Genomic DNA, 25,600 nt, shown 5'->3' on the forward strand with positions numbered 1-25,600 from the left:
TATAGAAGTAAGAAAATAGTTTGAAGTAACCAGCAGGTAGAATCAAGTCCATGCATTGCATAAAGGCAGACAACCTGCACAGCTGTTCTTGTTTATGTGAACAATTCAAGAATCATCCACAACAAATTCAGCGAAGTAAAGTGCTGTGAAAGTGTAAATATAGCATACGATTAAACCGACATTGGTGTTAAGATCAGACTTTGTTCATTTTAGCCTAATTACTCGGTATAACTGGCCCCTTACCCAGCGATAGCCTCAATTCTGTAGTATCTGTCCTTTTCTCGATTCATAGCTTTCAGTAACGTGACTGGCACGGAGACCTTGGGGTGTTAAAAAGCTTTGACAAGTGGCGGCCCCCTTTGAAAACTCTGTGGAGCTGCAGCACAGACTGGTATGTTTTCCATCCATCCAAAATGAAACATGTTTACATCACCTGACAATCACTACTTACTCAGCACAAGGAACACTATTTCAATTGCTTAAAACAGCAAGTTTTCAAGAACTTTTGATGTTGATGTTAACATATGTCTAGAGGAGAATCCTTTCTCTTACACAACCACCAGGATGAGAGCCTTCAACAGTACAGACAATTTTATTTGGCTGGGCTCAACAAGTGAAGGGCAAGAAATCTTCCTGTCTACAGCATAGGGTGAGTGCTAATTAGCTAACAGCTAAATAACTTGACCTAGTAACAGTTTGTCAGATGTCACTTTCAGTCAGTGTTCTGGGTCAGTAATGTCATTTTAAATGCAGTAATATTTTGATCAAGTCAACACAATTTTCTCAGCAGCATTAAGAGAAGTCTGTTCTTTTGTTCCCTCACAGGGACAGCAGAGCGTCTAACAGCATTCATCCACAATCTCCTCCTCTCTGGGTTTTCTTTCTCAGGTGGTATTCTTTAGTATTTACAACCCAGGCTTGTCTTCTAGTCGGTTAGTGTATCCAGATTTTAAAAAGTAAAGACATAAACTTAAACAAGTAGCTGGCAACTGAGACATGTAACTTCTCTGGTGGGCAGCCATAGGATAGCCGAAAGTGTGTGACGTCATGTTAAAACTATCCCATGCTGGCATCTACACTAGCTATTGACATGTAACTCATGCAACCACAACAACTATCCCTTTAAGGAACCCTGTGTCGGTATGTGTTTAATTTGTCTCTGAAAAAAGAAGCATAACTCTACCCTATTTTTCACCATTTTATAATGTGGAATCTAGTATTTTGTTAAATAAAAATCTGTGTTACAAATAATATAATCTGTTATACTGAGTTAGTAGGAGGGGTTAAATCAAAACAACTAAAAATAGTTTGCTGATGAATACAATCTAATCTATTCATTACATTCAGGAATAAGAATTATTTTTATTCATCGATGCAACTGGAAGGACCGAATCAAATTAATGATTTAGATTTACAACCCATTGTCTCTCACACACTAATCAAAGATTTGCCCTCTATTTTGCACACAAATGAGTAAAACAAGGAAATTACCATTCATAAGTACATTCATTACATACTGATGAAGAACTGAAACATTATACAACAGTATACACAGGAGACCAAGTGTTTTTTGATTGACCTGTGCTTCAACTCTCTAAAGGATACAGGCATCTTCCTGACAAACTGATCAAAAACAAAGTAGGAATAGTTTCCCTTTTAAGATTCAGATCAAATCTAATCCCAATACTCTGATTCTGCTTGGCAAGATATATGTACCTGTGAGTTACCCCGCTGCACCTTCTGAAGGATATACACTCAAACACCTCTCCTGAAAATCAATGGCGTGCATGATTGATGTGCTTAATGTTAAGGAAGAGAGAGTTGCCATACATCAGGTTTTCTCGCAGCATTGCCAGTTCTTGTTCAATAATCCGGTCACGGGGCAAAGACTCTGACGCAAGCAGGAAACAAACATCTCCAGAGATGATTTGTTAAAATACAGACAGACGGAGACAAAGACAGCTGCGGGTTGATGGGAGGAAATAAGGAAATGCAAGCAGAAATTAAATCGACTTCCCTCGAGGAAGTTTTTTCCCTTTGCGCTTGAGAGAGGTAGAACTAAAGTGAACAAATTAATAAATAAAAGGTGGCTTTTGTCAGGGGCTTTTTGACATCCCCGAACAGTTTGGAGTAGCAGACAGACGAGGGATGCTCGTTAACTGTGACCCAAATCATAAGAGACACTGGGAGCTGTTAAAACACAGAGCAGATTGGGGAGTCTTGGTGACCTAGATAGCATTAGTTTTGACAAGCAGCCGTACATCACATTAAATCGCTCTTGCGTCTAATACAATGAGGCATATCTTCTTCGTTGGTAATGAAAATTACCTTGCGATAAGGCTCTTTGTGACATGGAAAATACCTTTCCCATCGAGGGCACTCCAAGGCTCCTTCTTGAGGAGTGCTTCTGTGGTGAACGCCTCTGCGTGCAGACCTGGCTGACTTTATCTGCCTTGCGAGCACACATGAGAGGTGACACACGGTCTAGACGATAGTGCAAGGAGAGCCGGTGGTGATGAGGAGACCGCAAAGAGCTGTTGCTCAAGGAAAGAAACGAGTGGAAACATCAGAGCTCAGGTTGACGGACATGTCTACAAGAGGAGGAGGAGGCTATGAAGAGTCTATTTCATGGATTTGCTTTATTAAACAGGAATGCACAAAGCTATGAAGCTGTAGATAAGAGAAATGTCCATCTGGGAGGGCTGCTGAACCCACATTACTAAAAGAAAGGACATTTTCCAGTTTCATCTAGCATTTTACGTTGAGCTCAGTTTGTGAGCTCTGAACTCCATATTTTACTTCTGGATGGGAAAACATTGTATTTAAATGCTGATTAAGGCTAACTGGAGAAAAATATTAGGCAGACGAGAGTTACATACAAACACGCGATAATGCCTCAAAGAAACAATCTGCCTCTGCATCAATGACACAATTGTAACATTTGGACTATTCTCCCCTGGTTTGCTTGGACCTGGTATAAAACACACAAAGCATTGTGAAAGGAATTCCATCCATGGTGCTCCAAAGACAAAAAAATTACGTTTAAAAATTCAACATGCCATCTTTGTCTGCAGATAGTGTCCCACTTACTGTGGATAATCCACAATCCTTATTAAATAGCTTTCTTGGGACCATAAAGTAGTTCCAATGAAAACTCCTCTCATGAAGGTCTGTGGATTATCCAGATTTAAAAAGGACTCTCTTCTTTTTTAAGTTACATTGCTGTTCAGTTTGTGAAAGTCATGTTAATAAGAGCAGCGCATGTTAAATTGAGTTTTCCAGGGTTGATAACTTTAAGAAAATAGAACCAATTTAAGCAGCGAGGGTTTGGCAAAACATAGATACAGCAATGTATATTGTAATCCTGACTAATGTGATGCAATCTTTAAACACTGGTGTGATAACATATATTTTAAATGAACTTAAAAACAGATTTCCCTGACATAAGGACTCACTGCTAGGGATGGGTAACCAGAATCAGTATTGTTTTATTAGTTCATGATTGGTCAGAACCAAAAGAATAGTTAAGCCCAAGGACAAACGTTGCTTTTGCCGGTATCCTTTTATTTAATCCAGAGCTTTCCATAAGCACCGGCTGTCAAACCTCAGACTAGTCATATAAGAGACTTCATCCATGATGCTGCTACAAGTCCTATTGGCTCAGACATCACAACATTCCTCTTACAGGGTCTAGATCCATAGCTCTGTTTCATATTGATACATATATTTAAGTTAAAAAGAGAGACAACAGGAGTGCTTCTGGTATCCCTCTAACCACATATATTTATGTTGTTTTGTCATTTACATTTTTCATATGTTATATTAACATAATGGATATGCCAACCAAATTGTCTTTTACATTTCTTACTGTCCAACCCATTTAAGTTCAAATCAATCAGAATGTTTGGAGGGCAGCAGACAAATAATTAGCAATGTCCTTAAAAGCTGAAGAAATGAGCCCAGTTTAAAATGTAAGGAGTAGATAGAACTGAAATTGGTTGAAATGTAGGGGTAATGTTAAAAATATTTAGAAGAACCTGAAAATCCTTTAGTGATGTAGTAGTCTAATTGTAGTTTCATTTCTCAAATCTCCCCTATTCAAATTAAAACTAACTATAAAAATAAAGTGAGCCTTAAATATATCTTAAAGAAAATAAAAATGACCCTTTAATTTCCTCACTTTCACCTCTCTCAATGTCACACAATGTCACACAGGGTAACGTGTGCCTGGTTGTCTATGTGCTGCAGCTCTTTTTAGGAAGGGAGAGGCTGAAGGCCTCTTTCTCCAACAATGGCCCGTCACCATGCCAACACAAGCAGTGCCAGCCGCTGTGCCAGCTTGGCACAGCTTCCGTGTTAGCAGTGGATGATTCAAGGGCATTAAAGCACAATGTGTGGGGGTTCCAGTTTATGGACACTTGTGCCAGGATGTCCACCAGAGTTTGCTTTGAAACAGCCTGCCATTAACCGCTCTCTAATACTTGCCCTCCTCTCGCGCTGTCAGCCTGAGCTCTGAGCATTTTCAATCCATCTTCTGAAAATCTCTCTGCATGCACAGATGCATTGGTCATGCTTTAATGTTTTACATTTACTCAAGAAGTACATATAACAAGAGAGATTTGCTACAGGTCTTCCTAGAGGGTGGGCACTGACAGGACACATGTGCTACTCTCTCCTTAAAGATTGATGATCCAGAAGAGACAACATCTTTGCTGATTTGTTAAATTGGTGCCTGCCATTTTGTGTCTTAAATTAATATTGTTATGAGTGATCAAAGGGCACGTGTTTGGCATTTTAATTCTTAACCACCTCCTGCTTAATATTGACTGACATACCTGTCTCTTTCTCTCGCCTTGCAGTGCTTGGAGAGAGTGACTGTGATGGGCTGTCGGACTGCATGTGAAGTGCTCTCCCAAAGAATAATATCCACTCCTGACCTACTCTGAAGAACAATATATCTTTCAATCAATGCCACAGACTCCCTCGGGGGGGAATTACACCAGAGCAATAGGCGTACACTCGGAAAAGAGCAACAGTGGACCATGTGATACTTGACCTTCACGAGAGAACTCAGGTACCCTCCAGAAGATGTCAAACCTGTTCTGAGGCTGCTCTCCAAAGCATCCCCTCGTTCATAATTCAATCAATCTTTCACATATTTTTTTTAAGCAATACTCAAACAAAATGCGCCACAAGTGACGGAGCGTAGATTTCAATGCTGGGTCTTCATTTATTGAGGAGCACCAGGCGTCTCACCATGGATTTGGACGAGATTTTCTCTACCAAAGAGTGACTGAGAGAAGGACTGGAGTGGTGGGAAGTGGACACTGGGAGTTTGGAGGAGGATTGATTACGTGCTGCTAACCCATGGTGGATCTGCTGTGAGCAGGACGAGGGACTCAGCAGTGGAGGATGTCAGCGGAGGCCGAGATCCAGCCGGGTGTCAAAACCAGCCAGCGAAGGGAGTCCAGGAGGGTCAAAAGTAAGTCTAATTCTGATTACCAAGACCTCTTAATAATTCTGTCTAACAGATACATGGAAAATATTGGATTTATCTTTATCTCGTGGATTGAAAAATGATCCTAAAAGATGACAGAAAACAAAGAAATACTGGTTTAATGACAGAATGGGAGACAAGCAGCTTTCTAATGTTTGGCAGAGGGATGCGTTCATTAAAGCTCCTCTGAGGAGTTTTTTTAACTGGTTATGAAACAGACTGAAATTAATACTAATGTCGAAATAACAAAAAAAAAATCATCGACAAGATTGAGTGTTTCTTTATAGTCATTTTTAATGCCAGAAACCTGTGAGACAGGGTAGGTGTCATAGTAAACGAAACAGCCTTTGTTTCCAATTTCCATGTAAAGGATCCTTAATGGTTTTATACATTTGACACATAAAAGATGTTTACACAGTGTTCATGGCCCTACAATGTACTTTTAGTCTAGGATGAGGCTCCATTCTTAAATGCAGGTTATACTGTACAAAAGATTGCTTATTCCGACAATGCTGTTGGCAAGCCTAAATATATTTTTTGGAGATTCAAAGAGTTTCTGAAGTGGTTGTCCTACACTCTTTGAACAGATTTGCATTTGGTGGAGAAGTTTAGACTTTGAAATAGTGAATATGTACCATGAAGGGTTACAGTGATGTAGGGGTCACATTATCTCAGAAATAACAAACTAAAGTAGAATTTGTCTACTCGCCCACAAAGATCCAGGAAACAAATACTTTCACAAACAAGTTCAATGGGGTCTTTCCAATGGTCGATCTAACGTTTTTTAGATTGTTAGGAAAAGGCCTGCTAGAATTTTTCATCAAGCAGGTTTCTTCTTATAAATATTTGAGATATACGTAACTATCAGGATTATCCTGTGCCTGAAATGTTGTGGACTGATTTTTGGGTGCTGTAAAGATGACAGGAAGATTGTCAGGACAAAATAGGATGAAACAGTTTTCTCATGTTCCCCAGGCTGCTAACATAACCTTCAGTCATGTTTGCATGGAGCTAAATAATGCTGAACTACATGGGAAGAATATTTTCACTCAGTCAAGTCCATAGAGAGGCTCCCTGTCTCTTTCAGGGGATCCAGATGTAGTAACAGCTATTCCATGTAGCCCCGGGGTTTGGAAGTGCCATGATTTAGGTGTCATGGACAGGGTAATTCACACCCTGTCGCTTTGATGAACAGCATTAGTGATGTAATAGGACGAGGCATGGGCTGGGAGATTGAAATGGGATTGAATTGGCTGAGAGGAGGAAAGAAGACCATAAAGAGAGGTAGAAAGAGTGAGATTCATTGGGAGCAGGAAGGAACTAAAGAAGAAGAAGAATAGGATGCTTTTCCCCTGCTCGCTTTCCCTCCTTTCTCCATGAATAAAGCCACTCCAGCTAGTCCAGTAAATCTGGCTTTTGCGGGTCACGGGGCCAGGTCCTCTGTGGCGGTTTCACTAGCCCTGTCGGCTCGCTCAGATAAATGGTCAAGCTGGAGGAGCGCCCATTGATTTGAGTTAAGTGGAGGGGGGAGAACAGCACGAGGGGCTATTATACACATGGCCATGCGGCTCATCAGAGGGGGCTATCAGCCCAGGCTATCAGCCCCTGACTCTAGCATGTTAATCACATGTGCTGCAGGGACCATTGTCACAATCAGCAAAGATGCCATTTAGATCCATATGAATGGAAATTTGGCAACAGTAATGCATGCAGAATGTTGCTCAGCCGCTTGTGTTGGTTGTGAGCTGGGTCTGGGGGCAAGTAAAGAACACTGTGGCTCAGATTTATGAACCTTAGAACCTCACATGAAGCTGTGTTTATATTTTTCTGGTCAGAAGAAACAAGCAAAACCGGTGTCATTCCAAGGTTGCCATTTTTCACATCTCCTCTGCAGTTCCCATCAGAAGACCCAAACTGTTGAAACCTGCTTCTTGATAGTGTCTGACCAGCCTTAAAGTCTGTTACAGTCAAGCAAATGGCCCACCACCCGTCATGAATGTGGAAATCTTTCTTTTGGTGAAAGGTCAAATAGCATAATAATTTGGCTAAATCAATTCTGAAAAGCAGATGCAATGATACTCAACCAGAAGTTAATAGTTCAGTATTTACAGCAGTAAGATACTGTACATGCCTTGACCTAACAAACCTTGCAAATGTACAGTATGACCTGGAGTAGCTGTATACCCCTGCTTCTAATCTTTATGCTTATGTAAGCTAACACCGAGTTTAGTTTTACACATTGCACAAAATGATATGGGCCATCCTCATGGTCAATAAGCATATTTGTCCAAATGCCCAAATTAATATCTGTAGAACTCCAAAATGTCCCCCCAATAACCTCTCAATGACACATTAGGATACTTTTACAAAATAGCCCTTACCTATCTCATACAATGTCAATTAACACATTGCCCTTGAAACATACAGATGTCTCAATCATCAAGAGCTGACCCCCAGAAATAATGTTTTAAAACCCATATTTACTTCAAAGCCAAAGGATTCACAAAGGCTCCAGCTCAACCACTGGCTAGCTTGCATTTGAAGATTCAACATGTTAATAAGACAACACAAGGCTAACTAAAAGACATGATGCTCTTCCTTTGGTAAAGGCTCAACATCTCATCAGAGCTTCATTCCCTGAGCCAAGTCAACAAGGACTACACCTGTGCCTTTCTATCATACTTGAATATCTGACACTAGTTGTAAATGTTACCTGTAATACTATTTTTCTACATTCTGTATTTTTGCACGGACACATGTCAACCAAACAATTTCATTGTTAACTTTAAGGCTTTTAATAATAAGGGTATCAAGAGTATTTACTGCCCATTCTACTCACACAGAGATTGGATTTTAAGAGCGAAATGGCGCATTTAGTGTGATCCTTCCCACACTTTCTTACATTTTGTTTTTGGGATGTTTGTAAGGGTATCTGCTAACTTGAATCCTTTGTAAATAACATCTGGAAAAACAAATCTAACTGCAGCAAACTCTGCCTGCCACAGTAAAGCCAAAGCTCCCCTCTATCCATCAACTGAATTGCTTTACTTGCATGACTTTACTCTATCTCCATAGCAACTGTTGCTCTCCCAGTGTAATCTGTGCACAAAAAAATTATTCATTTCAAAAGGAGAGACAAGGAATGGAGGACAGAGAGACAGGGAAAGAAAGCGGGAAGGACAGAGAAGTAGAAACATGACATAGAAAGAGGCAGGGAAGCAAACAGCAGATTAAATGACCAGTCAGCTCTCGCACTGCATGTGTGATACTGGTGAGAGTGTAAGAGACAGTACAAATCCTCACAATTTCACCCTTTTCAAACTGTATTTTCATTCTTACCAAATCATGTGTTGCTTTGCCTATTAACCTATGCAATACACTGCTTAACAAGAATGAAATAAGAGCGTTGTAGAGCCTCCATCTAACAGACAATCGCTCTCATCAACATGGAACAAACATAAATATACCGGCATGTAACTCAGTGATTTAGTGGTATAAAATCACATAGCACATGTGAACAATGCTGCTCATTTGTTCCTTAACTCCTAAACCACGAGTCATTAAACCAAAATTTCAATATTATGCTTGATACCAAAGTTGGTAAGGAATTTTGACATCAATATGTCCCTGTTGACAGGGGTGCATCCAGGGGGCTGCGGTTGTATTGGCCACCCTAGATGCCACCACATAGCCGCAAACTATGATAGGCTATCTTCTCTGTAGAACTTAAGTTTAAACCAACTTAATTATCAAATAATATTTCAACGGGCTGCTAGTAGTAGCTAGTAGTGGTAGTAATATTTGTACTACATCTTCATGCTGGATGAAAGACAGAACTGTTAGATTCATGCCGTGGGAGTTGTCTTTCCCCATGGCATTTCATGCCACCCCAGCATATTTCAATGCCCAAGTTGCGCCACTCCAGTCACAAAAGTCTGGACCCGCCCCTGCCGAATGAGAGAACACACGTGCCGCTACTAATGTTTGTATGTGTGTATCTGCGTGTTTGCTGAGGCTTATGGAAGTTATTTTGTGCACATGGGGGAGGCAGATGGCGAGGACAGATTTGCCTTCCTCTGACATCTATTCTCTTTACTGCTGCTTAAAATCATTACCCCCTGCACTGAAAAGACATACCTAGCATTTTCATTTCAAATTCCCTGTGTAGGGATGCAGAAAATAATGGCGACCACCACACTGCATGGAGAAAACTCATAACTGTTGACATCGCGGTAAACTCTCATCATAGCTTAATAGGCATTGCGTGTGGCCTACCAGCAGGCAGGGATACTGACGGAAAGAGACAGTCAGACACAGATACACACTCTGAGAGGTTCAAAGGTTAAGCTGCCTTGATGCCCGGATCCCCAACAAAAAGTTTCCTGTTGCCAAGTCCTTATATCTAGAGGGGCACTTCTGACTCTCCATCTGTTGCCATCTGTGCTCTGACTGTCCCCATTCTAGTGGGACAAGGAGGAGGTAGCAACACAGTGTTCAGCGACAAGCCCTGAAACAGTATGGAGCAGGGCGAACAGTAATTGTTCTCTCCATGGTCCTGGTTCAGGGCCTGGCTGTCGGGCTTTTGATCATAGCATTTTGTTTTAAGGCCCTCTGAGGTCCCTTTTTTTTTAAATTGGCGGTTTACTGGCATTGAAGTCTTTATTAGATTGTTTGATACGAGGGTAACTGGTAGAGTTGTTCTGATACTGATGCCTTTATCTGTATCCAACAAAGATTCAGCCTTTTGGGTATTGCCAATTTTACCAGTCAATGCACCGATCCTTTACCATTACCAAAAAGCCTTACAAAATCAAACCTGTTACAATATAAATACAACAGGGTGGTTTTAGCAGACAATTGAATTGAACGAACATTTTGTTTCTTTAAGTAATTGTAATCAAATTGGGAATATTGCCAATACTCAAGTCAAGGTATCAGAATCGGTATTGGAAAAGTATCCAACATCTCGAAATATTGGGGGAAACGGCTTGTGACGAAGGTCCTAGGCTGGATTCTTACCCAGGACCCTTACATCCACGACAACTAGGACTGCCAGATGGCTAGCATGTTTTCTGATGTGTAGGATACTTTTAGATGCAGACTAATAGCAGATGAGGCTAGGAAGCCTTCTTTCAGACAGATTATAAGCATCTAATTTACTGATTAAGGACTAATGTGTCAAGAGGTGGTCGTAGAAATTGATTTTAAGGTCCAACTTAATAAATATCAGTTTAAATTTAGAAAATTTGGCAAATTTGCTGCACTGATGTTGTTAGTTGATGGAAATTACAATAACTGATTTTTCAGGGAATTAAGATTTGTAATAAAGGTCATAGGCATCAAGGATTTTAACCCAGGACCCTCACATCTCAGACCACCAGGACTGAGTGAATGGCAGTCATGTTGTCCGATCTGTAGGATACACCTAGACGCACACTTACAGAGGAGGCTGTAGGCAGCCCCCTGTCAGACAAATTTTAAGCATCAGGTTTATGGGGCCAGAAATATTGTGAGGACCGTTCAACCTTGGGTAATTGTAAATCCAGAAAGCCAGAGGAATATATGTCTCCCTCCTCACATACACACACCTTCTCCTGCTCTCCTCTTCCTCTCCTACAGTGTGTAACAACATGAAACAGCAAGCCCTGCAGCTCTTTAGTTTTCAAATACAGCACACTCGCTTGTCTTGATCTGAACCCAGAGCACGTAGCGTACGAGTTATGCCACTGTGTCAAGACTCTCATTTGGTATGCAAGACCTACTTTTTTTGAGGATCTATGCATAAAGCTTTAAATCTCTCCTGAAGTGTTATTAGGGGAAATGGCACGCTGTATGTAAAGAAACAAATGGCAAAGAACATCTGGTTAAAGCTCATCTGAGAGGGCCGCACTGAATTGGACTGATCGTGTTTAAAATGCAAGTGGAGCAGCATGCATTTTACATTACATTACAGAGTGTATGAGTCAGTAAAATCTGGATGGAATACATAACGCTGTATGAAAAGACCAAAGTCGGTGTATAAGGGATGGTTTTTATCGGGAACGGCAGTAATAATTGTCCACCCTCTCTTACATATACTTAGAAATCTCTACAGTTTGTCTATTAGTGACTTTGTCATCAAAGGGGGAATGTTAATGTCTCTTCATGGTTGCTGTGTGCATGTCAGGCAGCGTCTGGTTAATGTTCAGAGGTACATGGTGGCTGTATATAAGACTCATTATCCTCTGGCAGAGAAACAAGTCTGAATTAGACCCAGATTTGACATTCACTTGCTTAGAGACTTTAATGACTTTAGCATCGGCAAGCCCTCCCCCCCTTTAGAGAATTGTGCCCTCATGAATTAGTGAGCGGGTGTGTGTAGCCAAGACAAGTGCTTGCATTTGAACTGCTGATTTTTCTTTGGAAATTGCTGTGATGGAGGAAGATATTCCATTTATTTCAAGGTAGATGAAGTATAGATGTTGTTTGTGTTTCTGGTTGGAATATGATAATTTAAATACCCTACTATGGTTTTGGATGCATCCTGGCAGTCTTTATAAAGGATGTTCAACATTATTCCTGCACAAATCTTAGGTGTGAACTGAAGCTCTGTGCAAGCTCATGACCTAGAATCGACTGAGCAAGGAGCCTAAAAACTGTTAAATTCTCCAAGGTGCCAGTGACCTTGATTTTGCAATCCTTCTATCTCCTCGTGTGTAAATGCGATGGGAGTCTGTGTTCTGCGGCTGACGAACCCCGCACAGGTTACGATGGCATGTTTTATACATTGTAAGAGGCATGAGACAATGCTTGAGGCTCACAACCTCGTAATAAAAAAGTATGACGGCAGACTGCGCAGAGACAAAAATGAGAAAGGTGTGTGTCAAGGTGGTGTCAGGACAGCTGCAGAGATTGACAGACGGAATAATCTGCAACAGGGATGGGAGGGAGAAGGGGGGGGGGGGGGTGGTGACATTATAAAGCCTGAGGCCATCCAGACACACATTTGCAAATGTCTCACACCGCCATTCCACCACCCACCAAACATCCATCACCCAGGGAGGGCCTGGTGGATTATGGGTGAGCACTGGACCGAAATGATTCCCCTCAATAGCCGCCATTCAAGCTGGTTTGTCACTACCAATAGCACCCATGGGAACAACGTACATGGGTGAGGTGTAGGAGTGAGGGCCCCCCACTCAGCCACCTTGTAACCCCTTCACCCAAGGTTTCTGTGCAGATGACCCTCTATGCCCTGCAAGAGACGATGTTCGAGTGTTCCCAATGTTCCAGTTGTCTTCTCATTAAGTCCACTGGCTTTATCCAACTTCATTTCCAATTTCAAGTTCAATTTTCTTTCAACCTTTCACGCCGCTGCTAATTTGCTATTCATTCTGCATTTCCTATTCTATAAATATTTATACCAGAGCAGCCAACTCCCACACACATGCGCACACATGCGCACGCACACACACACACACACACACACACACACACACACATAAACAGGGCACGATGCTAAAGTTGTACGATTCAGTTGAGCTCACACATCCTTGTTTCCTGTAATCACTCTCTGTTCCAATTTCTCTTCTTTATTTCTTGTCCTCTCTTCTTCCCCCGTCTCTCCCGCCGCAGGTCAGGACCGCACTGAGGCGGGGCTTATTAAGCGTTTCCGTGGAGATGGTGTGCGCTACAAGGCCAAGCTGATCGGGATTGATGAGGTGACAGCGGCGCGTGGGGACAAGCTGTGCCAGGACTCCATGATGAAGCTGAAGGTGCAAAAGTCTGTGTGTCTGCATGTGTGGGTTTGTGTGAGTGTGTGTGTGTCTGTGGGGGCCGTTGAGCCTGGTCACTCATCTCAGTCAGATTTGGAAAAGACTTGCCCGGACATGTCTGTATTGTTCGTAGAATGAGTCATAGTAACTGTCTTATCCTGTAAATGATTCACTGAAGCTCTGTGAAAACACTGAGCGGACGGGATAAATAAAAGTCCAACTGTATTGTTCTTTACCTCTTTGTAATGCTGAATAGCTACCACAGTGTTGGTTTTATATTCTTTGGCCAAATGATTACAGCTTTGTGCTTTTTTCCCCTCTAATAGGCTGCCGTATATTTTGCTCAAAGCTCTGTATTTATTCATATAGATTTTCTGACCTCGGAGGCATACTGGCTTCCTCTTCTCAGACTTTAAGCAAAATGTCACTTAGGAAAATTTCACATTCAAGCGCATGTCTCCAAGAACCTTAATAATACCCTCCCCCCCAACCCCACCTCCAATTTGTCTGCCTCACATGTCTTCTCATGTCAGTCACAGTTTTCTATTTTTAAAACTAATTCCATGATGTTTTACTTGTAGCACATATGCAAACTGTGATAATGTGACCCAGATAATGTTTAAGCCTGCTCCTTACAGAATGTTGCAAGTAAATCAGGTCAAATGAAGCCCTAAAGTAGGAGACAAAGTCAAAAAGAAAGTCTATACTTGGAATTGTAGATTACATGGTTGAAGACTCTGTGTATTAAAGTTCACTAAAACATATTAAACTGGCCCTGCTCAGCTGTTTCTGCTCCTGTCCTTTCAGGTAGTACATGTGATAATAATGAAATTGACAATGTGGTAGTTTTACTATTTTAATTTAGTATTAATAATAAACAAAATATTCTCAGACATTAGCAGTTAATGAATGTCAGTTTGTCTAAAAGGAGACTAATATTAACAAACCATGACGTGAATCTTTAACATGGCGTCTTAAGCATGTGCTTGATGGCTACATACATTTTAACATGCAAAATAAGTGTCCCAAGTGAAAAGTAATCTCACCAGTTAATGATCAGTATATTAGGTAAGGAAATTAATAAGTTTGGCTAGGGCTGCTGGAGGGTAAACTATTCAAATGGACTACACCAGTACAGAGCAGCTAACGGTAGCCTACACAGAGGCTAAAGTGGTAACAACCAGTAGGTGAATAAAACCAGTCGTTTTGCTAGACTTGAACTAGAATTTATTTAAAAGATCCCATTAAGGTGCTGAGGCCGAGTCACATCTTTGTTTTTGTCCAAGAGAGCTACTTTGCATTTAATCAACAGGGGAGTTACAGTCTCTAGGACCATGGTTGGTTTCTATGGTTGGAGTATTGGACTGTTATTACAGGGTTTAGCAAATGGTCAATTATCACAACAGTTGTATAACACTCATAGATAGTATGCTTCCTCTTCTCTAAAGTTTATTCTGTATCCTCTTAAATGCCAGCAGTGCTTACTGGCTCCAGAGTATAAAGCAGGAAATTCTTATCACTCTCTTTGTTCGGGAAAAAGCAGCACTTAAGCATCTTAACAGAAGGTGGCTACGGGATAAATCCGTCTCCAAAATAGGACGTATATACATGCCTTTTTAAAATATCTTCTCACACACTCTTGAGCTTAAATGTGTGGGAAGCCCCACGAGAAGAGCAGAATAGCCAGAAGGCAAAGCCTTTCATCACCCATATCCAGTCCAAGCGATATGTCCAATAAAACAACTTTTTCACCGCCTGCATCTGACATTTCCGCCCTGCCCTCCATATGACTCCTGAAGTCAGCAGCCACCAGCCAGTTGCAGTCGATCCGGACCTGCTATTATCTGGACAGGGAAAAGAGGAGGGGACAGGGTCTATTGAGCTGCCTCTTGCTGCCTTGAGGACTAATCCACCAAATGGAGAAGCCAATGGCTGATTGACAACATCCATCGAATCTCACGCCCGCCTCTCCTTCTCACTCAATTTATTTCTTGGTGATTCTTGTTCATTTATTTCCCTATCCCTTTTTATACCCTTTCCATTTTATCACTTCAGCTCCTCTGGTGTAAATATGGAGGCAGATGTTGATGCTGATTAATAGCTTGGCTTTCAAATATTAGCTAAGCTTTAAAAGAAACAAGCTGAGGTGGAATGTAGGCTAGCTGGTGTTCACTTGTCAATGTTACTCAGCCTGCAGTTTTGTAAGACGTTTCAGTCGAGGCAGGTCTTTCTTCTCCTCTTATGTTCTCTCTTTCTTCTCTTCTCTCTCAGTCTTTGTTCTTTGAAAGACATGTCAAGCACACAGGTCGTGTCAAACAGAACACAGGGAAAATGTTAATTGTTTCTTTATTATAGTCGGGAATTTAACAAAAAAAGGAGCTGCTGAGGTCCATGAGAAAATCACACATCAAAGGCTGGATCTGCCGTTCAGTCAGCACTATGTGAAGTTGTCGGAGCGAGGTGGTTGGTCAGCAACACGATCCATTCTGTCAGCAAATCTCAGCTTATTATTGTTAGCTCGCACTTGTGTATGTCACGTTGAAGTGCGGTAGACCTACTTTAAGAAAAGAGAGAAAAAAAGAAGGTGCTTGGGGAGAAAAAAGGCCGCAATAATAATTTGTGAATTCCTCTGAGAGTGAAGCTTCAAGAAAAGGCACATGAAAGAACATTCTGTCCTATCACACCTTATGTAACTCCTGTCACCCTACCCCCCCATCTCCCACTGTCACACTCACCTGAGTCGGAGGAGAAGAAGGCTCACTGTCTTTTCACGCTGAGCTCATATCCTTTCATCTCCTCATGTCGTTTCCTTTAATCTCTTGCAGGGAATGGCTTCCTCGGCACGTTCCAAAGGGGAGCACAAACAGAGAGTCTTCTTGACGGTCTCCTTCGGCGGGATCAAGATTTACTGTGAAAGATCAGGGGTGAGTAGAATGTCAGGCGATTGGGCCTCGCGGCGCAGCTCCGCCACGAGGCCTCTGCCAGCTGTTGCACCGTGAACCCTACAGTATAGGACATCCAGAGGGCAGACGCTTGCACGGTTCACTTCACAGCCGCTGCCAGGGTCGCCATCTTGTGCGAGCCTGACTCGCACAGTTGACATATTAGTCAAATGCTATACCTGCACAGGACGTCATATGATACACAAGGTTTTACTACATCAGTTTCATCACTGCATCTGCAAAAAAAAAGCCAAATTCAACCAGAAGAATTGATGCTCAATAAGGAACAACATTCCTTCTATGTAGTATTTGCCCTTTAGCAAACAGAAATCGAACTTGACAGCAATAAATAACACGTCCTGCATTTGATATTTGACCCTGTTTAAACTGCTTTCAACACTCACCCAAGCAGGATTAGGGGTATGCTGCAGGACCCACTTAAGATCACTCAGCCCCTGTCTGCCAGCTAATGATAGCACAGCGAGCAATGTTATGGTGATGTTATGAGACGGGCTCTTTCCTGCCTCCATCTTGGCTTCCATCCCCCTTGGCGGAATCAGAGGCCTGCTGTTCCATTTACAGGATGATCGAGGGGGCTCCGATCTCCCCCGTCCTGGGGTGTTGTAGTGTTGGCTGGATAGGCCCACTCTGCTCATCAGCGCTAACCGATAATTAGCACTCAGTTCCACCCCTTAATGATCATTGCCGCTAATGCTAATTACACCACGGCTCCACCTCAGCTGTCATTAGCGCTAAACTGATAATTACGCAACAGCGTTTGGTCCCGTGGCTGCCGACCCCCACCCCTAACCCCCGACCGTCTATTTCCACAAAAAACACTCATCTTTGATCATATCTCTTCCTAATATGGCTGCTGGTGATGGTGGCGTGTCTTCCGTCTGTAATGAAAAGGAACATTAAGCCTCCCGCCACCACCAACCAGCTCACCAGCTTTTGACAAGCTCATTTGTTGTTTTGGAAATTATACCCCTAATGCTCTTCATTTTATTTACTGATTACCGGCAGTAAATAACACTCCACACTTAATATCCCCGCTGAGTTATTACGGTGGAAGTGGGGATCACTCCAGCTCAGGCAGCAGCGTCAGCGAGCATTTAGATGGAAATACTTTATGTAAAGCTGACATGATTCTCTGCTGAATTAAGTCGACAAGTCATATTAGTTTTGTATTTTATATTAATCCGAGGCGTTACCAGCCATGCTCCCTGCTGAATCTCTGCTAATATTCAAATGAAAGCTCCTCCCCAGTGCCTTAGCTTATCTGTGCTAATAGTGGAGCGGCAGGTGGCTGTGTCTGAGTGACAGATGGATTATCCTATGTGTGTGCGGGTATATATATAAGTATAAACATATATGGGAGAGTGTCATGTTGTGTGAGCTTTTTCTGCTCATGCCCAAGGGTAGAACCTGCCAATCATTCACAATGTTGTCAGTGCATTAAATGCTACATTTTAAAAACAAGAAGATTTACTCACTTCCCAATTTGGTGTTTTTGACATTCGATCAAATCCCAGATGTTCTTATCCTTCATAAATCAAAGCCGGACATGAATACGGAATCAAAAAACGAGATGTCTGACAGTCAGCCTGATGCAACGGCACACAACAGACATCATGCAACGAGATTAAAGTCTTGTTTTTTCTTGTTGTATCGCTTCTCATACTGAAAGCATCTATGTTTATTATAGAGATGTGAACAGCTCTGAATCTCTCCTCCCTCTGTCAGTCACAGTTTGGCTCTCTCTGTGTTGGTTGGCTGCTTTTTGGCTCAACATTATGCAAAGATGTTTAAAGTAGCTTTGACCTACTTTTCCTGCCAACACAGTGTACAGTTCTTGTACTTGTGAAACATTATGAAACCACACCACGATTTTTACATTCGCAATCTTCAGAGGGAAGAAGACGAGAAGTAGATGTTGTATTTTTATGTTTTAAGTTGTCTACATTTGCCTTTGTTGATTTGACACTTTTAGCTTTCTGCCACCTAGGTGCTCCTGCATCACCACTCAGTCCACGAGATCAGCTACATCGCCAAGGACACCCGGGACAACCGGGCCTTCGGTTATGTCTGTGGGAAGGAGGGTCACCACAGGTTTGTGGCCATCAAGACGGCACAGTCGGTGAGTAACTTTCCACTCTGCTGGATCTGTTGAAGAAAAGTCTCAGGTTCTCTAAGGAACGTCATGACCGAAAAGATGATTGCCCATTAGAGTGACATTTGGTTTGAACATATTTTAAAGCTGCACATAATGTAATGAGGCCTGAGACCAAGTCATTTAATTGAATATACATTACAATGAAATATTAAAGCTGTGTGGATAAACAAGGCTGGGGACTGTCTTGTATATAATTCACTGACAGAAACATGCTTCTGGTTAGGTTTTAATCAAATATCGAATATTTATCCAGTCAAAGTTCTCAGTACGTGAAGATGGGAAGTAATGTAAGGTCACTGCTCTGAATTCTTGATCGTTCCATCACTTAAATGCAACCAGAGCTCGGGAGCTATAGCGTAGACTTCTGAGACAACTGTACAAGAAAAAGCTCAAAGAGATCTCTTTTGTTTGGCTGTACAGTCTGTTTTGTGGAGTAATCCTGTGTAGTGGCCTATTGATTTGTTTCTGAACAACTACCGTGAAGGAACTGTTCAAATGGTAAATGGACTTGAGCTTGTATAGCACTTTTCTAGTCTTCTAACTACTCAAAGCGCTTTTACGCCGCATGTCACACCTACCCATTCATACACTTATGGCAGAGGCTGCTATGTAGTGAGACCATCAGAAGTAACTCATCCATTCATACTCATTCATACGCCGCCAACGAAGCACCGGGAGCAATTCAGGGTTAAGTGTCTTGCCCAAGGACACATCGGACATGTGCTGCAAAACTCTGTTCAGTTTCTTTCCTTTTTCCCTAAAACGACTGGTACCCTTTCTCCTCTTGAAGGCCGAGCCTCTCATCATTGACCTGCGCGACCTCTTCACGCTCATCTACGATATTAAACAGCGGGAGGAGATGGAGAAGAAGGCTCAGAAGGACAAACAGTGTGAGCAGGCGGTCTACCAGGTAGGAAACTCTGAGCACATTTCTGCTTCTTTTTTTTTTAACAGCTTCATTTCCCATTTGGGGGCGAGATCACACATTATTACTCCGCCAGCGACTCATTCACACAACAAAGATCTTAACACGTTGGAGCTTCCTCTGAAGTGCATTGCAGACTGTGTTTGTCTGCAACACTGATTTCTATGTTGAATATCTAGATATAATGGAAATGCAACAGGTTTGGGTGATCTTTTTTTTATTGGAGTCATGAATGGGTGACGGGAAAAGAATGTGTTGGCGTGTCTGTTATATAACACATCAGTGTCTCATTAAAACAAAACATGCTTGTCAGTATACTGATGTTTGCTGCAGGCAAAATAGAAAAACAAAGGGGCTTTTTTTAGAGCTGTTGTGATACCAAAACCAGTAATGATAAGATGCTGATACAATTACTGATAGTATACTTTATATAAAGATGGATGACATGTCTTCATACCGCCCTGCAGAGGCAGATAAAGTGAGATGGTGAAGTAATTTTCAGAAAAGACATTTGTATAAGAGATCTGACTGCTGGAGCTGTCTGCTAATTATTGCTCACATTAAACTTACTGATAAAACTACGTTTGACAAAATTGTATTTTAATTAGCCTCATGTTTGATCTGTTAAGCCTGTAGTGGCCAACACCGTGGTGAACACTATATAGCTTGTGCATTGGTGTGTCTGTGTAGCTCTGCAATACTCTACTTAAAAATGCTAGTTGGCGGTCCGATTTCTATACTTGTTTTATTTCGCTAGTTTTCTGTTCCACCAAATTCTCTGCTTGTTTGTGTACAGGACACCATGGCGACTGAAACCGAACGTATTAAGTTGGAGTTGATAGATATTGAGTAGCAGTGGATTTTACTGGCATGTAGCATTCTTCCTTCTGTATAATTTTTTTAAACAACGGTAATACTAGAGAGATATTGTAAATGTCAGGCTACATACGTAGGCTTCTCTGTAGGTACAGGGCGACAAGAACCTGTGGCGTTTGTGGTATAGATTCAATGCAGAAGTATAAATCAGGCTTTAACATGAATTAGGCAGGATTGAAACCTGTACTGCTGCCAGTCAGCTGGGGGAACTCCAAGTTATTTGGCTTCATACTTCTCGAGAGCTTTGGTGCTGTCCAGTCTTTATACAATCTATGGTTCTGATACTACCTAAAATGCAGTATTGGGTTTTGGAAAATATGCTTGACAACGCAGATTATGAAAGCATTATCTTTAACAAGATAAACTATCAAACAACAACAGCAAACGACAGTACTGCTGGTCAGTACTCAAGTCTAGTTATCTTTCTTGTTATATCGAAAGAAAAGTGGTTTGGGAACATCTCTATATTTTGTGTGTTTTGACGTTTCTCCTCCATTTTTTTCTACTCTAATCGGCATCTCTCTGTCTGACTGATGAAAAACAAAATGTGTCATCTACCCTTTCCCACTTCCACACAGACCATCCTGGAGGACGAAGTCGACGATCCAGTGTACCAGGTAGGTCTGTCGGCACACAGAGCAGGAAACTAAACACTGCTGACCTTGATGCTTTTCTAGCTTCACTTGTGCTGTTTTCACTCTTAAAGCTCAGAATTGACAAAAACAATTAATCCGTAATTCAAATATCTCCTCCAGTGACTGATCAGCTTGAATTAATGATTCATGATATTCCACCATTTCAGTAATACACAGTAGACCATCAAAGCGGAAAGTTTTGTTCAACCATTCAACTCCCATCTGCCAGTGCAGTGTTGTAAAACCATATTTTTTATTTGATCTGTGTCAATGTTCTGATTTCTTCCAAAGACACAACCCTTACCCCACCTTGACTGGTTGTCACCCCCCTGTTTTTCCCCTGTGTATTTATTTGGCTGACATGACTTTTCTTTTTCTGTGTGTTTGCTCACACTGAATACAGACAACACTAACTCTTACTCTGAATGCTATGTTCAGTGGTACGTCCAGCCACCTCCCAGATCACCTGTTCTTTGCTCTTGAAGTGTGTTTTTACATAAATCATTCCATTTGCAGCTTTTATCGATTATGTTGATGTTGGTTGACAAAACTACAGACTGTGGCCACAATCTTAAAAGATTACTTTGACATTTTGGGAAATACATATATTTATTTTCTTGCTGAGAAGATCAATACCACTCTCACATCTGTGCAGTAAATATGGAGCTTGAGACTCTGAGAATTGGCATAGCTTAGCATAAAGAATAGAAACGGGGGGAAGAGCTAGCCTCTTCTTGTCTGAGGGGAACACAGTCGCCTGCCAGCACCTAAAGTTTGAATGATTATTTACAGTATCTGATTTGTTCAAGGCCAGTCCTAGCATTATTTTGGAAACTTTTTTGTAGTGGTGTAAAGATTAAACAATCCAAATCGGTAACCAACCTTAGCGTTATAAATCCTTGTAAGAGACCTCGATTTGTGAAAATGTAACACAAACCGGTTGATGGTAGAATTTTACATTTACTAAGAGGTTTACTGAAGCTTTAGCGCTTGTTCTGCAAACTGTGTTTAGTGTCTTCAATCTCCCGAGACTCTTTTGTTGACTTTTTATCTTTTCACAAAGGTAATGTTAGCAGTAGGTGGCTAGCTAGTTAGCTAGGTGTCTTACTAGGAGTAAACAAAGTCAGAAATCGTCTGGAAGCTTTTGAGAAAAGCGACTAAGATCACTTTGGGAGAAAGCAGGGCTAAAGTTTGCTAACCAGCAGAGCCAAATATTGAAGACTTTCCCGCCACAACTCGAATGCGAAGAACCGTGTTGTTGAGAGTCCTGCTTTTGACAGATTAATACATTTGAGCCAAGTAACAATATACCAAATAGATATTGTTATCAGTTTAGGAATGAAGACAAACAAGAACTGTCTGAACGTTATGTAGACTTCATATTCACTATCGCAGAGAAACTAAGACAGGAGAGATGGGATTTGCATCAGATGGAATCGAATGAGCATACTTGCAGATTATATTGAATTGACTATGAATCGGACTGTAGCCTATGAATTTAGATTTGAATCAGAATGTTTTGTAAAGGAGAAAATCACAATCCTACTTTTTTGGGTTTAAAAAAAAAAAACATATTAGTCCAGTATGCTAAAACAAAGTGGTATTTCTTTTGATGAATACAATGATTGGCCATCCACAAAAATCTTGAAACTTCATCATTAGTTTCAAAACTAACTGAAAAAAGCATCAGTATTATACAAACAGCCTTAATTAACTTTTCTTTGTATAATGTAAGAGTGTGGCCTTCTAGTTTTTGCAGATGATACCATTTTATAAAGCAGGAGCTTCAGTACAATGACCTACTTTCATTCTGCTGATGAATGCAGGTTTTGAATAAGACTTCAGGTTATAATACTAATTAGGCCAGGAGTCCTTTTTTTCTTTCTTTCTTATTAATGTTTGGTTTTATTTGTTTACTAAAGATGTAGTACAGTTTTCAGATACATAACTCGTCTTCAATGGTTACTTTTATTTAGTTTTAGTCTCACTTTGGTTGTAATTTTTTAAAGATTCGTCATAGTTTTAATTGAAGAAATTATCTCTGCAGAGCAGAAAGTAGACAATAAGTAAAAATTGAACGAGCTAGGCTGGCTTCTCCTCCCGTTTCCAGTCTTAAGGCAAAGCTTCCTGGCTGCTGGCTTCATATGAATCATACATGTGAGAAAGAGGTATCAATCTTCACGTCTTTCTTTTGGCAAGAAAGTGAAAAAAGCTTATTTTGTTCAAAATGTTAAACATTTTGAGATCAACATAGACATTTCATAATGCCAACTGTAAGGCCAGAGACCAACGGATTCAAGGACTTGAGGATCTCAAGCAATATATTCCGACCTGTAGGTCTGAGCTGAAGCATCACATTCCTGTTGTAGAACAGAGACCTCTAACTTAGACCTTCACGTTGCCTTTAACTACTGCCTGACCTGTTATACTTGTGTTCTTTCCTCCTCCCACCTCACTCTTTTTTCTTTCTCTCTTCATCTCCCCCCATTCTTTATTCCAATGCCCTATTTTTTTTTTTTTACACCCTTTATATTCTTGATCTCATTTTGCTCCCCACTCGACACCATCCTCGCTCCCCTGTGCTTTCATTTATTCTCGTCATGTTTCACTCTCTTGTTGTATCTCTCTTCTATATGCCAACCTTTCACTTTGTCTTCCCATCTCATTATTCTCTGCACCTCTACACCTCGCCCACTACTTCTGTTCTTTAGTACATAGTGTTTGAGGCTGGACACGAACCCCTCCGTGGCCCCCAGTCAGAGGAGAGCGTTTATCAGGTACAAAGACAAGCATTGCCCCCTTTTTCCCCCCTCCTTCTTCATACCCTGTGGTAGATGGTAATAGTAACAGTACTAACAGTATGATTTTATAGCTCCTTTCTTATGGAGGATACAGAGCACAGCTTGGTCTTGAAGATAGGACTTTCTGGAGATATAGAAGTAGATTAAATTTAGCTTACTGTTTTACTGCGGCTGAAGATTAAAAAGAACATTCAGGAAACAATCATTGAAGCAAAAGATTAAAGATTGTTTTTTTGTTCCTTACATTTCAGTCAAACCTGTCTCTTAGGGTTAAACACAGCAAACACATAAGTAGCTACTTTTCAGAAATAGAACAGGAAAGCGACTGCTGATATATGTTTGTTTTTATAAAATAGATTGAATTTCAATTACTCCCAGGAATAAACCAATCCTCAGTTCAATAATAGATAATTGCTTATATAATTTGAAGACTCATTTTTGGATGAACAATCAAGGCCAGCCTGAAGCGCAGTAACAAACACATTTCGTTGTCTGTGGCTCCTTCACAATTAAAAAGCCACACCAGTTTAATATATTAAAAGTGAAGTGTCAGTTAGCATGAGCAGTAACTATATATGCCTCTAATCTATGGACAGCTGACAATATCAGTGATGATGATATCAAGTTGATTAAATGACAGTGGATTACTTACATGTAACAGTTTCTATTACTACCTTGTTCATAAGACATCTGTTTGAATCCAGTGTAGATTGGCAGACTTTGCCAATACCAAAAATGTGAAAAAAACAATTTACTTTCTGAAAACATCACGAGTTTTAAAAAACCCTTGTGCATAAGATTTGGTGGATGTCACAACTACCAAAAGGGGAAAAAAAACAGAAATCCCAATTTTTTTCCGCTGAAAATGTATCGAGCTTTAAAAAGACTGAAATAAAATGAAAAGGCAGCCCGGTTAATGCTGAAAACAATGCCTCACATAGCATCTAAAACAACAGCAGAACAGTCAAGGTCAGCTGTTTTGTCTGGATAGTTCACCCAAAGCTCCTTTTATATTGCCAACACTTTGACCTTTTGGCTTTAGACCATTTGAACGCAACCAGCTCGGACTCCAGGGACCGCTGGTATGGTTTAATCCTACCCTGTTCCCTCCCTTTCTCTCTCCCTCTTCTCCTCCTCCTCTTTTTGCTCCCATGTATCTTGCGTTCCTCTGAAGATGAAAGATGCAGAGAGAGATTAATCACTTGCCATGCCATTTGATCTCCGAATGAAACAAGATCAATAGACTTGGGGGAAACGTAACGGAGAGTTAACCAGTTGAGGGCAAGAAGGAGAGAAAGGCAGCGAGGTTAAAAGCGACAGATAGTTGAAATAAATGCAAGGGACATATACAAAGGAGGGCAGAGCTGAGGCATCTTCGTATTGTCAGATGAACCAGTTGAGACACACTGTTGCAGAATAACAATAAGGCTTTCTTAATACTCACAGAACCAGCACACAGCATCCTCAAGCTTTGTTAGAAATCAATATTGATTTAAGTAGAATTGATTCAACAAAACAGCTGTAGGATTTGCATAATCCAGTTACTCTGAAAGATACAATTATTAATCAAAAGGACTATATTGAGAGAGCAGTGAGATTTATTTTCAATAGAAATGTTTCAGTTCATGTAAAATTCTGTTTTTTTTTAAGGCTAAACATAAAAATTTGTTTTTATTTTGTTCTTTACGTTTGAATCGACCTCCAATTCAACGCAGGTCCCAACCAGTCAGCAGAAGGAAGGGATCTATGATGTCCCAAAACGCCATTTCATGACTGTAGGTGTTTTTATTTCTTATTATTTGTTTCTTTACTCTTTCCCATACAAACCTCTCTCTAAGATCCTCTTGCAGGGAGTTCCTTAAGCCCACTTTGACTATGTTGAACTATATTTTGCTCAACTGTCATTCATATTTTTGGTCATGAATTACAGCCTAAAACAATTTCCCAAACCACAAACAAGTCAGACACGGGTCTGTGTCTGAATCCGCTTTTCC

General features: G+C 41.0%; 1 protein-coding gene across 1 annotated transcript in view; it reads left to right on the forward strand.

The window, feature by feature from the left end:
* Nucleotides 1-25,600, forward strand: part of LOC132978494 (uncharacterized) — a 59,885-nt gene that overhangs the window by 16,862 nt on the left and 17,423 nt on the right. The window contains exons 2-9 of the mRNA XM_061043700.1: nt 4,860-5,482; nt 13,112-13,251; nt 16,077-16,175; nt 18,202-18,333; nt 19,160-19,279; nt 20,749-20,787; nt 23,517-23,582; nt 25,322-25,381. Coding sequence (XP_060899683.1) covers nt 5,413-5,482; nt 13,112-13,251; nt 16,077-16,175; nt 18,202-18,333; nt 19,160-19,279; nt 20,749-20,787; nt 23,517-23,582; nt 25,322-25,381 — 726 coding nt within the window. The 5' untranslated portion in view covers nt 4,860-5,412. The remainder of the gene's footprint in view (nt 1-4,859; nt 5,483-13,111; nt 13,252-16,076; nt 16,176-18,201; nt 18,334-19,159; nt 19,280-20,748; nt 20,788-23,516; nt 23,583-25,321; nt 25,382-25,600) is intronic.

The sequence above is a fragment of the Labrus mixtus genome, chromosome 8, assembly GCF_963584025.1.
Source record: "Labrus mixtus chromosome 8, fLabMix1.1, whole genome shotgun sequence".
Taxonomy (NCBI): Eukaryota; Metazoa; Chordata; class Actinopteri; order Labriformes; family Labridae; genus Labrus; species Labrus mixtus.